This window comes from Coloeus monedula (genome assembly GCF_965178545.1).
Source record: "Coloeus monedula genome assembly, chromosome: 5".
In the NCBI taxonomy this organism is placed as follows: Eukaryota; Metazoa; Chordata; class Aves; order Passeriformes; family Corvidae; genus Coloeus; species Coloeus monedula.
The window spans coordinates 66,033,243-66,049,811 of NC_138785.1; the positions used below are offsets into that span (position 1 = coordinate 66,033,243).

Here is a 16,569-nt window from a genome sequence, read left to right on the forward strand (position 1 = left end):
CTAAAGGGGCTACAAGAGAGCTGGAGAGGGACTTTTTTGCACAGGCAGGTAGTGATAGGACAAGGGGCTTCAGCATAAATGGCTTTACACTGAAAGAGGATGGATTTATATTAAAAGAAATTCTTTACTGGGAGCATGGTGGGGCACTGGAACAGGCCACCCAGAGAAGGTACGGCTGTCCCACCCTGGAAGTGTTCAAGGCCAGGTTGGATGGGCCTTTTCGTAATCTGGTCTGCAATTAGACCCATTGTAGCCATGAAAAAATAATTTTGACATTTTATAAATATGGGACAATCTTCACACCATTTAATAAGTGTTCTGATATAATCATGTATCTAAGAGAAACAGAATGAGCTTCCTCTGGAGACAGTCTTGATGATACTACATATACTTCATGCATTTAAATATGAACTTCATGACTTCAAAGACTTAAGTTTACCTTGCAGTAATTGTTTTTTCCAGATATGGCAACCACAATTTCAAGAAAACTTGTCTTCATAAAAGCAAAAATAAAAATCAAATATGCAAAGGCGTTATTGATACATACATTACAGCAATTACTATAGGTGCTTATAGATTTAAAACCATCATATAACCACCTGTTGTTTTGCAAGCATTGGGAGAATGATGTCAGCTATTTGCCGGGACAATCTCTTCCATTTGTCTTCATTTTCTTTATGACACTGTTGCAATACCAAGATGAACATTTCTAGCACCTGAGGAAAAGTCGAAGAGAATGTAAGTAAACACCCATACTAACAGAAAACATTCAAGTAATACCATATTTGGAATAACCTTCATTTCAACTACCTACGAAATAGACAAAAGACTAAAAAAATCTACGTGAGAAATCTCACATAATTTTTAAAAACGCCATTTTCAGGTTAGAAGCCTGTTCTTAGTTACAAGGTTTTTGGCGGTGGTTTTTAAAGAATTTTCCAGTTGCTTTCATAAATTAGGAAAAAAAAAATGTTTGCTTTGTACTTTTTAAATGGTATTTGTCAAAAGACTACTCAAACAACTGGAAAAAGAATCATCAATCTAAATACCACATCACGTTTTCAATAAAAAGGGGAGGAAGAAAGAGAGTAATTTTCCATATGTATACTCTGTCTTGACTCTAGGTCCAATAAAGTTTAAATTTGGTCAAGGAAACAAAACAGACATATTTATGGGGCTCATTCACCTGAGATATGTCACTTTCATATAAAAGTTTTAAGAGACAACATAATGGAGCACACCAAGCAAGGAGCACTTCTGGTAGCTGAATGTGTTATGGGTTATAGAGACCACATTATGAAGGACTGGCAGAGAAGAGACACAACAAGCAAGAATGTTAATATACGGACTGGCAAGGGGGACAGAAGAATCTATTTCAGAAAACAAGTTAGAGCACTTGTAAAGCAAATTCAGGTAGTTCAGATTAGAGAGAGGGAGGTTCCCAGGTGACTTTCTTCCCAAAAGGTTTTATCATGAGAGAGGAGATAGGAGCAATTCCAGGCTGAATGACTTAACTCTGGAGCTCCATGGGTGGCAGCTGCAGTTGTAACAGAGAGAAGTTGAGGGCTGCAGCTCTTTGAACCTCTCAAATGCCCAGGGAAACCACTGCAGACCATCCCAGCCACAGCCAGGGAACTACACAACAGCCCAGGGTTGGGTCATACGTATTGCACCAGAAGAACAGTGCAGAATAAGACTTACAAATGGGATGGTGTGGGAAGAGCAGTGCATGGGTGGTCTTTAATAGGTTAAGTGTGTCAGAAGGGGATCTGCCAGCAATTGCAGTACCTTATGTAACACAAAGTTATTCACTATTTCACATCATGTGTCTACAGAGTGTCATTTCACATAGTTATATTAGTCATTTTATGATTATAAAACTACAAATTCAAAAGAAAATGTGGATACACAAAATTACCCCAATCTGAACACGCAGTTCTAACAAATTATTTTGACAAGATGTGCTGACTTTTTTCAGAAAATACAGTGCTTACATTAGCATACACTAGAACTGCATTTTCACATTATGAAATAAAGGCACATTAGGTTTGTTAAGCACCTCAATAAGCAGTAAGATCCCATGTTGATCATGTCACATCTCTTAAAATTACTTTTATGTTTTTCTTTAAAACATAGTGTATTGAATAAAGTCATTGTTATACTCCTACAAAGCAGAAACATGTTTTCCAGGCTCGTGAGGTCTGGGTCAAAGTAGTAAGTCATAACAAATACCTAATTACCAGTGTCATTACCTTGTTCAAGTAAGTGTTATTCAAGATAATGTTATTGTACGGCAATACCTAAATCATCTCTGTGCAGCATCTTTCCTAATTTTAAACTTGTCTCCTTTTCCATTTTACTCCCATTCTTTTAAGTTTCTTCTCTTCCACCAGCCTTCTGTTTATTCTGTCTGCAATACAGCCAGGATCATGATCCTAACTGGAGTTTTTTAGTGCTTTGTTTTCTAGGCTTGACTACGCAATTCTACAGATATGTTACTTGACTTGAAATACTGATTTGTAGTGTAGAACCTTTCCCATAGCCTTAAAAATCTTTGCATACTCTCTCTATAAGGAAAGATACCACACAGAGTCCAGCTACTCCAGTTTTGTATAGAAAACCATCAATATTGTCTGAAGCACTTTTAGCAGTCACAGCAATGTTACTCTTTCACAGACCACAAAGAGGGACCCTTCATCCTCCTCTCCTACCTGATGGTACTGGATAAGTCTCAGCAGCATTGACACTACAACCTCCTTCTGGGTTTCCAGCTCTTTCCCAGCATCAGCTTTATTTGTTCCTCTTAACACAAAGAGATCATGAACAATGGGTTGCAGAGCCGGTATTGCTGAAATGAGATGTATTTGTTTTAGCATGTTTAGAATCACTCCTGAGCAGTGATTTCTTGAACTAACAGTTCAGTTACTAAAAGTAAACTGGGCTCTAGTTCATTAAAGGTTTTACCCATAGCTAAAAACCCACAAACCCCATATTTATTGTGCATAATGATGGCTATTATTTTACTTCTTGTAGAAATTTTAAATTATGGACACATTCGCCCGTTCTCACAGAGCTAAAAAAGATATGTTTATAAAGTAATTCTCAGCAGAATCACTGGAAAGCATGATAAAGATGCTTCTACTTAAAGGCTAAAAGTAGAAGGGAAGTGGACCAAAACTTAAAATCAAAGCCTTGAACATACTGCTAAGTTGTGAACTTAATACTGAGTAAAGTTTCAAATAAAAGCTTTGTTGTAATTATGAACAATGGAAAATGTGGGGCTGGAGTGTTAGTATGATATAATAAACTTTGTGAAGGAATTAAGTGAGAAGTATTTCATGTCTTAAAAATTTAAAAGCTGGTGTCTTCTGGAACACTCAGTACAGTAACAGTTTTCTATAGTTTAGAAGCCAACAGCGGTTTCATTGTTCAACTATTACTAATAAGCGTTGATGCCTTTTTTCTTTCTTTCTTTTTTAAATAATAAATTTTTAATAAATTTTTGTTTTAGAATTACCATGTGTAACAGCTTTCCTCCCACTGGCCATGATACCATCACACAGCTGAATGATCTTTGGAATTCCAATTATCTGTTTGGAATGATACCGCTCGTAAGATAGCAACACCAGGAAAAAGAAGATATTAGGAATAATTGCTTCAGATTCCCTGAAAACAAAACAAAAAATTAAAGTGTCAAGTTTGAATTGCACAACTTTGCTCAGTAAAACTCGTCTTTCATCTTTTTACAGTCAGGGTTTTTTTGAAGAATGTGTTGTTCTGGTTTCATATAATATTGCCAACATTTTTGTGCCCTGTTCTGTACTAAGGGCTTTTTTCACAGGGATTTCTTTCAAGCTTTGACCACCACACTTACTAATATTATAATATACTGTCTAATGCATATTAGATTATTTCTGTACAAGATCCACAGAGCAAAAGAACAACTTCTCTCTTCATTAAAACTCAAGTGCGAGAAAAAACAGAAATAACTGACAATGAAAGTTTCAATGGCTTGCTTATGATCAATTAGGTCCTAAACAATGTGTACCAGGTGACCAGAAGACATATGGATTCACTCTGAATCCACAATAGGAAGAAGTAGCTCTCCCTTAAGCAATCGAATCTAGGAATGAAATGCTGATTTCTGAAAGCATAGCTTTGGTAGGAGATCCCAAAGGAATAGGTTTACAATACCAAAATGGAGAAACAGAACAACACAGTTTCAGATTATTATTATTTTCTATGTTACTTCCTGACTTCTTCAGTCACATGGAACCTAAAGCATCTGAAAGGGTTACCACTGGAGCCACAGAATAAACAAGCACATTTCCCAGAAGGGAACTCTCCCTTTCTCATAAGGCAGAAATAACCAGCAGATCTAATCATTACTTGTTTCAGAACAAGACAGTTGCAAACCCTCACTGTTGAAAGGATCTTTGCTAATTTCATACCTGAACTGTCCTACTTCAATGTATTCAAATTGCTTTAGCACAAATCCAATAAACACCTAAAGAGAGAATAAAGTGTGCATCAGAACAGAGACATTAATTCCCATTTGAAATCATTTTGACAGTTATAGACAGGCACTGAAAATCATTTGCTCTACGTTATGAAATGTTCCTTCTGCAGTTACAAAAGACAGAGAATCCTGTTGATGTTACAGCTTATTACAGCTTGCATGAACTTAAGCCAAGTTTTACCTATAGTCCATGTATTTTTAAGTCTAACTTAATCTTTCACTCATGGAATATTTGAGGTATTACAGTCAAGTAGTTAAGAATCAGCCAAAAATCTAAACCAAGATAAAATCCAAAGTACTTATGTATTTAAAAGAATTATCTCTGCATGAACGTACAGAAAAGTTAAGTATTGCAAGCCACACTAGTTTATAGACCTGAAAACACTGTCGTAAATAAAACACTTCTAAGTAAACCACTTAAATTTTATGTTACAGATTCACTGCTTGTATGGACAACTACATAGACTACTGTGTTTGCCACAGCTCCCCTCACTGCCATTAACATCAAACAATAGCTGTCAACCATGATGCTCATTATCAGTCATAAGAAAGTCCATACTCTCAGTATGGGAAAAGGTATTTCCATTTGTAAATGAAGTTTTATTTAATAAAAACTGTCTGTATTGTCCACATCTTTTTATACCTAAAGTCAATGTTGTGAGCAGTTCATAAATTGTTGTTACAGAACTCAGAAATTTACATTTACATGCAAAAAACCCCAGAAGTCTGAAGCTATTTGTGGCTGGGGGAGTGGGGGAGGTGGAAATCGCACCCTCCTTGAAGCCTTTGTTTTCACTTATTGTACAACAAATGGACCACTGGAAGTATTTTTGCTGCAAGTGTTCATTGAGCCCACTGGTGAGATCCCTGTATGACAATTTGCAAATGTGGTGAGGTACCAACCTGATCTGAATCCAGAAGACAGTAGTTAACTCGCAGTTGAACCAGTTGAGCAAGCAAGTCTAGAACTTGTCTCTGCAGCTGTACTGACGTTGTTGTTGTGTATTGTTTCAATGCTTTTATGACAAGGGGTTCAAATAAACGAATGTGATTGTGAATAGCATTCTGTAATAGAGAGATTTTAAAGTAATCTAACATCTGAACAGGTTTCTGATTCAAAGCCAAATTAGTTTTAAAAGGAGGAAAAATGTTTTAAATCTAAGGTACAGCTCTTTCAGGAGAATACAGATACCTTATCAGCACGATGTTTTGCTGCACTGGAAATACTAGTTTTCAGCTGTGTAGAAACTTTCTGCAGCACATCAAACCATCTGTTACAAAAAAAAAATACAAAAAAACCCCACACACATTAAAAAACAAAAGAATAACATACATACTGCCCTTAAATGCATTTTACTTTCCCAAGGCCAATTTCTCGTAATCTACTTGACTGCTTCAAGAATCTTAGTAAATCCAAAGAGCAGAGAGACAGCCTATGAAACACTTTGATCAGAGAAAGATTTTCTAGTCTTTGCTTAGTTATCCTTTTGCCTCTCCTTTAACATATTGACCATTTGCTGTATTTAGAAATTAATGATATACTTTTGAATACAAGCATTTAAAACTATTGATTTTTTTAAAAACTCCAATGATATCCATTTTAATGACTTAACCTTGCTTTGGAAAACACATTAGTGACAACTGCATTCAGGATGTCTTCACCAAGACAAGCTACTCTGCTTAAGTCTATCGTTTCAAGTTACACAGCACCCCAATGATACTCACATTTATGAAAAACACAAACAAGAAACTCGAGTTCAAGTTAACATTATAAGGGAAGAAAGTTACCCTGAAGCATCGTGCTCCTGCTCAGCCTGAACCATGTTCCTCAGACTGGCATCAGCAAGGGCCTGTGTGAAGTGTGTGTACGGTGCCATGAAGCAATAGTGGTAGAGGCCAGGCCTCAGACTGGAGGAACCCAGGCGCTGAGCTTTGCCTTGAGCTTTGCTGGGGTTTGAAGACAAGCCATCATACTGAGAAGCCAGATTTGTCCCAAACAACGTTTTCAACAACTAGAGAAGTAAAGTGGAAGGAAAAGAAGAAAAGTTAAAATTTCAGGGGAAAAACCCCTGACTTGCCTCTCACCATAAACAACCTTTGATGGTTTGAACCTAAGTATTTAACTGGAAGTCTGCATATCCATCAGTAAGGCAGTTCTTTGCTTTTCCAGGTTTTTCTGATGCAGTTAACTGGCTAAAGAACACTTTCAGTAAGGTAGGAAACAAGCTTGTTTTCTGAACATTAGCTAAAATAGTTCTGTGAATTGGAAGCAGGTAAAGAAAAAACTATATTATTCAGATAGGATGAAGTTACAGAAGTCATGAAAATGGAAGAAAATATGCTCTTTTTGCTCCATGTGGGCAACGTTTTCTCATACCACTTCCCTTAAAAGCATGGCCAGTCTTAGTATCCAATTGACAGACAAAGGACATCAGAATTAACTTTCAAGTAACACATACAAAAATACCTCCTTACCTGCTGTACACACACTGTTGCCATTGTTGGTTCTCTGTTGAAACATGATTTTAGATATCCCAAAATTTCTTCTACACACTAAAAAAATCAGAAATACAAGTGCATTAAATTGCGTTTTTCTTCATTATATAAAAGATAACAGTGAAAATTCCTCAGTAGCACAGGTTTTTGTACTAAGTAAAACTACACTATCTTAAGGGAAATCATGGAATTAGATAAAGAAATAAAAATTCAGTATTTTCCTCCTAATCTTAAAATACTACAATGTCTAACACCACAGTTAAGGAGAAAAAAATATCAAGACACAGGAGAGTGAGAAGGGCAATACATCTTCTGACATTTTGCGTATTTAAACATATGAATACAGGGAATGACTGAAGGTAAACCATTTGGCTAGAAAAAAGAATCACCACGTGAAATTGAAAAAGTAAAAAATTATTCCAGTTTTCAACAGCAGCAATTTAACCTGGAAAATCTGCTTTAGCACTTTACTCAACTTTGTGGAAGCACAACACCTATAGGACTACTGCCCCTTTGAAGAGCAGCAATTTTGAAATCAGTGGTATGTGCTTTCTTCCAGTCCATGGATATTGGACAAGTTAACTACAAAAGAAAAGACAAACAAGTCTTATACCTTTCCAATGTCCTGAAGAGTAGCAAGTTCCAAGATTTGAGAGAGAACATCTAAGGCAGACCGTAAGAAACATCCAAACTTCTCATTAGTGTTCTGGAGATCCAAAGTAACCTGTTCCCAGAAAATAAAACCACAGATTTTCTTAACAATTACTTGACAAGGAGATACAAGTTACTGGAAGAAGTGGGTATTGACACAAAATGATCTCTTGTATAAAATTTCAGTGTATTTCAGCCAACACCACTGACAGCTTAGACTGCCTTATGCATTGCTGGAAAGGCAGGACTCCATTTTGACTAAGAAAAAGGAAGGGATCTTCTAGCTTGAGGAAGGCCTAGGATGTTGACAAGTAATGAAGCTGGATAATGCATTTCTGATAAACACAGTAGGTGTAACAAGAACACAATCTTTGAAGTGTACATAGAGATGACCAACTCTAGGGAATGCATCTTCTGTCGCCTGAACTAATGAGGAAAAAGCTTCCCCATCCTGGAATAAAGTGCAGAGAGAACAGACATGGGAATCTATTTGGCACTACCAAGCCAGCAAAAAGTCATTTGGTAACAGAAATAGTGACAGCAGAGAAACAAGCAATAGGGTGACAATGCCTATCATGGGTTCTTGTTTGGACAGTTTTTGTTTTTATTGGTGGCAGTTGTGATCTTTCTTAAAATTTTTTTCTTTTGTATGTATAAACTGTTTATATAGGTAAATGAGTTGACAGAGGCAGAGCCTGTTTAAAAAAAACGAAGTGATTATCCAACCCCATTGCAATTCAATCAAACAATATCATGCAGTACCTTATAATTAGCATGGGTTGCTTTCAAGACATCATACAACTTGAGGTATGATGGAAGATGATAAAAGCTTCCTACTGAAGATGATTTACTTGTTGGAACAGGCCCTGCAGCATCAGCTTGCCTAGAAGCTTAAAAGAATACCATAGATTAGCACCATATGCCTTTTCTAGGTTGCTCATGACATACACAACGTAATTTACCACATCTGCATTATTAAAGAGCATGATTTTTTCAATCCACATGCATATTCCAAACTGCCAAAACACACTGTGCACAACTGGAAAATGAACAGCATTCCAACAGTCCAGCCTGCTGTGGTGAGAGAAACTAACCCAGAAGGCTTAGTACTGAAGTGCACGTACAACTTACAAAACAGAATTAACACGTTTCCTTCATTAATTACTAAGAAAAGAAAAGAAAAGAAAAGGTTTCAAGACTCAGAATGTCATTTCCAAAAGCAATGTAAGCCACTCCTGCCAAAAGCTGGAAAGCAACTTCCAAATTTCTTTTAAGTAACATACATGTAAGAATTACTTTAGTCAATAGCTGAGTAGATTCAGAAAAAGCGAGGAAAAGGATTCAGCAGTGCTTTGGTTCTGAAAAGTACAGTTAATTTTCATAAAAACCGTAACAGTAAAAAGGCCTCCACCCACAGCTGCCTTCCACCAATGCAGTGCTCTGCCAGCCTCTTGAACTGAAACTCCAGGAAGGTTACTCAGTTTTATTTCTTCTCTCTCTGCTGCAACAACACGGTGCGGGGGGCTGGTAGACAGAAGGGTTAACAGGAGTGATGTGCCTACCTGGACTTGCTTCACCACTCTTTTTAGGGCTCATTGGCACAGATGCCTGTTCCACAGACTCCCTCTCTTTCCCCTTCCTCCGAATCGGACTAAGAGAAGGTGGGTTTGTGAGAGAAGGTAATGCTGCCTAGAATTAAAAGAAGCTTTATTAGTTTTGTAAGCACAAGTAGTTTTTCTTCTTCTACACAATACAAGCATATACTTCTTTTGTTTAAACTCCCCTTTATTTGACTGTCAGCTAAATTAAAATGTTTCAGGTTCAGGACATGAATTTCCTGTGTGAAAAGGAAATAGTTTAATATATTCCCTGCTTTATTTTCAACTTCAGCACAGGCCAATGAGATTAAATCAGAGCTCAATGAGTAGAGTTTCTTTTGATTCCAGATAAAGGAGTGCCAAAATTATATTCACACATTTTTAAAATATGAAGAAATTACTGATCTTAATAATATTGTCTTAAGAGTTTCTAAATCAGTCTCTAAATATATATGCCTCAAAAACCCCCAAACCTGGAAGTACCTCATATAAGCTGTTTCAGAAGTCAAAATATTTTACAGGATATTCAGAAGATAAAAGAGTTATTTTTAGCCCCAAAAGGAGCTCAGTGCATTACAACCAGCCAACCAACCCAAAAGTCAACGCATTTCCCAGAGTATGCAATCCAATACTCCACTTACTCTATATACTCCTAACTGAATTAATGTTTCAACTAAAGTCAGCAGGAACAAAAGACTCAAAATTTAGGGTAATATTTTAAACACTGCAAAACTAAAGAAAAATCTGTTATGTGGAAGAAAAATATGCTTTTTTTTTTATGGTACTTGCTTTACTACACAGAGTGGAGTCATATTATCAAGGAATTAGATACTTACCTGTATCAAGTCTAAAACGTGAAGAAGTCTATAGCACAACAGTATTTAAGTCACACAGTTTTATTGATTTATTTTTAATATATACCTTTACTGCTGGACCAGGAGCAACATCATCCATTACATGTGCACAAATATTAATGACCTTCAGCAGATGAGAAAAGAGCTGTTCTACTAAAGTGACAAGTGCTCGATCTGCCAGAGCTGGCCAGGGTTCCTCCTGCTTAGCAGCACCTTGGTTTGAATCTTCTTCAGCACTCCAGGGATTCTTTAAGCACTTGGGAGCACTTGCTGCAATTTCAGGAAATAGAAGACAAAACTTGGAATTAAGCACCAAAAAATTTTAGAGGCATATATGGTTATACTGTCTCCGTATGAACAGAAATTCAATCAGAATTTCAAAGCCAGGAGTAGCTGCACAGTTTAAAACAAAACCAACAAAATCTGAGTTCTTTGTACCCAGCTTGTACTAAGCATACTGCAAGTGGCCTTTGGCAACGGGAGGAAATCTGCAACTCAGCAACAAAGAGGCAGTTTCTCTTCAAACCTCCCGGATGCAATTTCCCTCTTTATTTCTTCTGCTTAATCCTGCAAGTTTTTCACTGCATACAATCTGAAGAGAGTGAGATACGGGCCTTCTAATGCTAACGGTAAAAATACTAGGACAATCCTACTTCTCTTATCCAGCCTTACCTGCAAGCAAGTTTCCAGTCAAAATCAAAGCATCCTGATGTGCTGAGAGGTCCAGTGGGAACCATGCTGATGAAAGGAGAGACAGGACCAAGCCAGCCATACCAATGGTGCAGCCCTTCTGAGCTTCATCTGAAGAACTTGGCTGGGAAACACTGGAAGTTTAATTTTGGAATGTCATGACTTTTTCCCCCTTTTTGGCAAATTAAAAGTCTTGAGAAAACCAACAGTCAAATAGATGGCTAATAAAATGAAATCTGTGCTACAGAAATACACATTTAGCACTCTTGAAAACCCATTTGCAGCAGAGACCTCACAATACTCTGGTTTCTTTAAGAGCCATTACCTTCTTTTTTTAATAGCCAATATCAAGGCTATAGTGACATCTACTGACAAACTAAGGAATGCTGTATTTATTTGCTAAACACTACAGTCCTGAACTATCTTCAGTTAAGTTTTGTGTATATGCAAGGTAGGGATGGGAGACATTAGCTACAGTATTCCAATGTAACAAGATATTGCTTTAAAGTGACAAGGAATTAATCAAACAACTGCATTCCATCAAATCCTCTATATTTTTTGAGTGAACACTATCCAAGATGGTAATTTTCTGCTGCATTCTGTATTTTCCTTGATAATAATAATAAGACCACATTTTCCCACAGAAGTCAAGTTTAAGAAAGAGCAGGCAGAGATCACCAGAAGATGCCGGGCAGAATACTCTGTGAATTACACACATCACTTCAAAGCTGAAAGACCTAAATACTTCAGCTTCTTTCAGGAAAAGACTTTACGCAACCTCTAAATTAAGGGAATCTGGGAATCTTTCAAAATGTTTTTTAATTTAAAATAATTAAAATCTTCTAATATAGTCACTCTGGTCTAACACAACTACAGGAATTTCAGAAAATCAGATTTACACTAAGTATAGCTATTATTTTGATAAAGATCCAAAGGTAATTTACAGTGCCTTCCTTTAGTTTTTTTTGAAGTATTTTCAGAGGCAACTGTTATTTACTTCACATACGGTTAGAAATCCATGACTTAACCCATGCTGGATTAAGTACAGGCTTGGAATGCAGCAGTTCCAATAACTTCTTAATCGTAAGAAAAACAATACTTAAGATAGGAAGGAATTCTGATAAAATTCTCATGTTACTATCCATGTTATTATATTCTTATTATCCAGAATGACAAATGTCTGTATCATTCCACAAAAATAAGATTACAATCTACTCGTATAAACATTGGCCAAAAATTTGTAAAGAAGGAATCAGAGGGAAGAGCAAAGGGCTATGTCATTGGATCACTCAAAAATATTAGATATATCTTTTAAAAAGGTATTTTTAGGCTGGGTAAAAGGGAAGAAGGATATACTGATTTTATTTTCCAGCTAAGCACTGCTCACATCCTGAATTACTTCATTTTTTAACACTGGACCTATTGTTCAAGACACCTTCTACATATACAGAGCACACCACACTTAGGGCCAGCAAGGGAAGCAAAGGCCTGTTGACAAGAAAAGCAGCTGAGGGACAGCTGGGTTTTTTTGGGGTTGGGTTTTATTTTGTTTTTTAAAGTAAGATAAAATTTTGCAGTTGAATAGAATAAGAGACACGACAGCAACAAAGAAAATCAACACAAATTATGTTAAACCTATTTAAAAACCAAACAGCTCCACATGTGCGCATTTCCAGTAGCTACTTTCACAGCACACATGGCACAGCAGTAATAATCAGAGGCAAAATCAAAGCTTTTAGGCTGCCACATGAACATTTTCATTCTGAAGAAACTCTTCAAAATGTAAGCAATATCATGTATTACCCACATTAACACTTAAGTATTACAGATACCCCATTTGCTGTTCCCACTCAGTGTGCCAAATGAGAACAATTTAAATTTATTATAGAAGCCAAGATGAACAAGCTTCCTTGACTCACCATTTTTCAACATAAACATGAAATCAAGGTGAAAATGATAATGTTCATATTTTAAAGAGATACTACAAAATACAATATGCCAAAGATAAACATTCTTTCAAGAGCATGGAAAATTTTCTCCTATATCATATTTCATAGATGATGACTATCTTTCTATTAGATCAGTTGCAACCAATCCCTGTGACAGACACTGTGGTCCCAGGGATGACAAAGTGCTGGCCCTTAATACCCAGACAACGTGAAGTTATAATGTGCTGTATTCTGTATAAAGTTCTTAAAGAACTGCTAAAATAAGCTAAACAGCATATACCTAAACCAGGACTTCCAATGCCTAAGTAAGTCCACTTCTGTTTCACAAATATGAGTTTCAGAAGCTTGATTAACAAAAGAGGGAACATACCCACAGTGCCATCCCACACTCCAGGTGCAGACTGGAAATGTTGTGGAGAGAAGACACAAAGCTTCACAGCAGCCAAACTGAAAAGTAAACACCAAGAACTGAATTAGTTTCACCACATGAAGAGTTAGCAACACGGTACATTAGGAGTTAGAATTAAATCTATTATACTGCCATTATCACAGAACAAAAGCTGCAGATACAAATATAGCCAGGAATAAAAAATAAAGCAAGCATGCAAAAAAAGAAGTCTGCCACCACAGCAAGGAAACTCAAAGAAACTCATATGTACAAAAACTCACATACAAGAAAACTCACCGTAAGTGCTCTTGTAGTGGATATTGTCAATGCATGGGAAATTGCTGCAATAACCCTTGAAAGGTTGTTTTCCATAGTGATATCTGTTGGACTTTGCAGCATATTGTAACCTCTGTATGTTCTGAAATAAAAACATTTATATCCACTAAAACATGTACTTAGAAAACCCCATCCCAATCAAAAATGATTAATTTTATTACTTATATACTTAAGTATTTAAGGTTAAATTACTATTATGTATTTCACAGACCACTTAGAACATAAAAAAACCAGAGAATAGTCTAAACACCATGCTGTATTGTAATGTTTTTGAGGTTGTATTAGTAAACACTATTTAATTTATAAATAAAACCTCTTTGTTAGCAAGCTGAAATAGTAGATCAGCTGTCAATATCTAACTCGATACTTGAGAAATGACCACAGATTTAACATTAGTCTTTGCTGTTGCTCAAATCCATTCAACATTTTTGCATGTTGCATTTCTGCATGTCACAAACTTTGGATTTTTACTGTAGAAAAAGTCTACTTTCTATCCAGATTAACACTGAATCCACAAAGTTCTATTGCTCCATACTACAGTATGTATCTTAGGTGACATGATCAAGATCATGTATCAGAAAGGTATATAATTAAAACTTGCATGACAAACTGATAGAAGCAAACAGCCCCTATAAATATATACAACTCATACTGTCTGTAAGACAGAAAAAGTATAGTTGGCAGCAAAAATACAAGATCACACTATCAAAACTAGAATTTATTTTTAAATTATAAAGGGAGTACAGCCTTCTGCAATCACAATCATTAAATAGGATGTGGAGAGTTATAAATCTGGATTAACATATCAGAAGAAGCGTAACATACATACAATTAGCTTGAAAAGCTGCACCTATCTGTCCAATTTAATGGACAAGTAGGGTGAATTCAGGATGGAGAGGAAAAAAACTATCTCAAAACAATGACTCTCAATGTGTGAGCGCATCATCAGTAACTCACAGCGCATTCTTTAAACATGAGTCTGTTTCTGTGGAGCTTAAAACTACTACAGGTGCTCCTACAGACTAGAACAAGAATTCATAAGCTCATGGATTTGGAGGATTTAACTACAATTCTAGACACTTGAAAGCGAAATTTGGCTCTCCATTCCTTTTGAAGCAAGGCCAGATAGATAACACACCTGGTGATAGTGCTCACTGCAAAGTGAGATGGGGGCTGCGTTTCATGCATGAGGAGTTTCAGGTAGACACTGCTTTGGTCTCGTGCTACTGCCACAACTGGGTCAGCCTGTCCTTGATCACAGTTATAAAACAGCTTTGGAACAAGCCTGAGAGAAAATTAAATGTCAAAAATAAAAATTATTATTCAGATATTATTTAACACCCAATTTAAAGTACATTTAATAGACAGTTCAGCAAGCTACATATGTTAATTACGCATATCAAATTGTAAATAAAAGCTGTTAGAGAAACTCATTAAGCTGAATTCATTTTTATGTAACTGCTCCTCATTACAATCAAGGAGCTTAAGTCAGGAAAAAGGAACTACTCCAGACATATGCTAATTTAAAAAAAAAATCTCCTCTGGAGATACCTCCCTGTACATACTACAACAAACACTCCCATAGAGTACTTTTCTCTTGCTGTTCCCTTGTCTCCCCAGATATTTTCCCCATGAATATCTGTATCAACTGAATAGTAATTTTTACCTGAAAAGAGTAATTTTTCACCATCTGATTTCTACGCAGCAAAATGTAAACATAAAATCAAATCCAGTCTTCTTGAACAACAATATTTTCAACTTATGTAAAAGTGAAAAACTACTGTACACATTTTTGTAGTTTCAGTGAGAGTACTTCCAATGAATGTCCATACTGAATGTTTCAAGGGCTTTCTGCAAGCTTGTAGTAGCTTTCTTGGGCAGTTAAGCCTTTTCCAATCTTAACACACCTCCTCTCACTAAGTCAGCATGAAGATAGAAAAAATCTTCAACTTGTTACCACTCAGTTAATAAAATAACTCCATTTCAAAATCAAGTCCCTTAATAAAAGCAACAACTCTATGATGCAACAGTTCACGATTCCTCTGCTGAGTTGCTCTGGCAATATAAACACTTTTAAATGTCAGAACTTTAAAGGTTTTGTTGTACTTTATTTGCTATTATGATTGGACAGCAATTAATAGTATGAAAACACTAGGAAAGAAACTCCTCTGATAATAAAATATACCAGGAATTCAGTATTACATGCTCCCAACTTCTTTAAACATAAAATTTAAGTCTATGAATTCTAATAAATAAACTACCAACCAATCCCTACCCTTTGGTGCATTTATCTGTACAGCAGCTATAATTGCAGTAGGTCACAGCAAACATGTGCTTTGCAAACAAATTTAGCTGCTGCACTATAATCAGTGAGCATGGAAGTTTTAAGATACACTGTGTATGACTATGTATGTTAAAACTATAATGGTTGGGATTTTGGACAAATCTGTAGAATTGCAACATTTTAAGTCGATCAGCCACTGGATACTGAACAAACCACTTAAGCATGAAGAAAAATATTCTGAGGAAGCTGCAACTGACCCTCAGAATGTAATAAAGTTAAATGTAATTGGATTGCTAAAAGAAAGCAAAGTACAATTGCCTGATGAGTCAGAATGATGCATGTTCCAGGTACCATAAAGATGCATTTGTTTCCTATCTTTTAAACAAATATATTAAAAACACCCAAATGTTTGTTTTAGTTATAGGTACACATCAATATGCAAGCATCTTTCTACTTTTTTTTTTTCCTATAAATAAAAATGCCACATATACCTCATTAATGAAGCTGCAGCCACGTGTCTCACTCTTGGATCTTCATCTCCAAGCAGACTTATTACAACATTTTCAAGTACTCTCTCCTGAAGTTTTAATAGCTAGAAAAGAAGTTAACACAGTAAATAAAGCTCACTGAACATTTTCATCATTTGAGCATACTGCTAAAAGAGAGTTAACAAGTGAGATTTCATCTGTCATACAAGTCTGGAAAAGATCATCTTTACCTTAACATTGTCAATCACATTAACTAACTACACAAATGCCAATTTTTTTAAAGTTAAAAAAAAAAAAAACAAACCACAAAACACAT

General features: G+C 36.1%; 1 protein-coding gene across 3 annotated transcripts in view; it reads right to left on the reverse strand.

The window, feature by feature from the left end:
- HTT (huntingtin) overlaps nucleotides 1-16,569 on the reverse strand; it is a 76,833-nt gene that overhangs the window by 32,123 nt on the left and 28,141 nt on the right. For all 3 annotated transcript variants that reach the window (XM_082282067.1, XM_082282066.1, XM_082282068.1), the window contains 17 exons: nucleotides 16,257-16,357; nucleotides 14,620-14,766; nucleotides 13,443-13,563; nucleotides 13,128-13,204; nucleotides 10,791-10,942; nucleotides 10,186-10,388; nucleotides 9,229-9,355; nucleotides 8,429-8,556; nucleotides 7,629-7,739; nucleotides 6,995-7,072; nucleotides 6,308-6,531; nucleotides 5,712-5,790; nucleotides 5,423-5,584; nucleotides 4,452-4,507; nucleotides 3,518-3,666; nucleotides 2,712-2,848; nucleotides 600-716 (listed from right to left, as the gene is read on the reverse strand). In XM_082282067.1, the coding sequence (XP_082138193.1) occupies nucleotides 600-716; nucleotides 2,712-2,848; nucleotides 3,518-3,666; nucleotides 4,452-4,507; nucleotides 5,423-5,584; nucleotides 5,712-5,790; nucleotides 6,308-6,531; nucleotides 6,995-7,072; nucleotides 7,629-7,739; nucleotides 8,429-8,556; nucleotides 9,229-9,355; nucleotides 10,186-10,388; nucleotides 10,791-10,942; nucleotides 13,128-13,204; nucleotides 13,443-13,563; nucleotides 14,620-14,766; nucleotides 16,257-16,357 (2,169 nt within the window). The remainder of the gene's footprint in view (nucleotides 1-599; nucleotides 717-2,711; nucleotides 2,849-3,517; nucleotides 3,667-4,451; nucleotides 4,508-5,422; nucleotides 5,585-5,711; nucleotides 5,791-6,307; nucleotides 6,532-6,994; nucleotides 7,073-7,628; nucleotides 7,740-8,428; nucleotides 8,557-9,228; nucleotides 9,356-10,185; nucleotides 10,389-10,790; nucleotides 10,943-13,127; nucleotides 13,205-13,442; nucleotides 13,564-14,619; nucleotides 14,767-16,256; nucleotides 16,358-16,569) is intronic.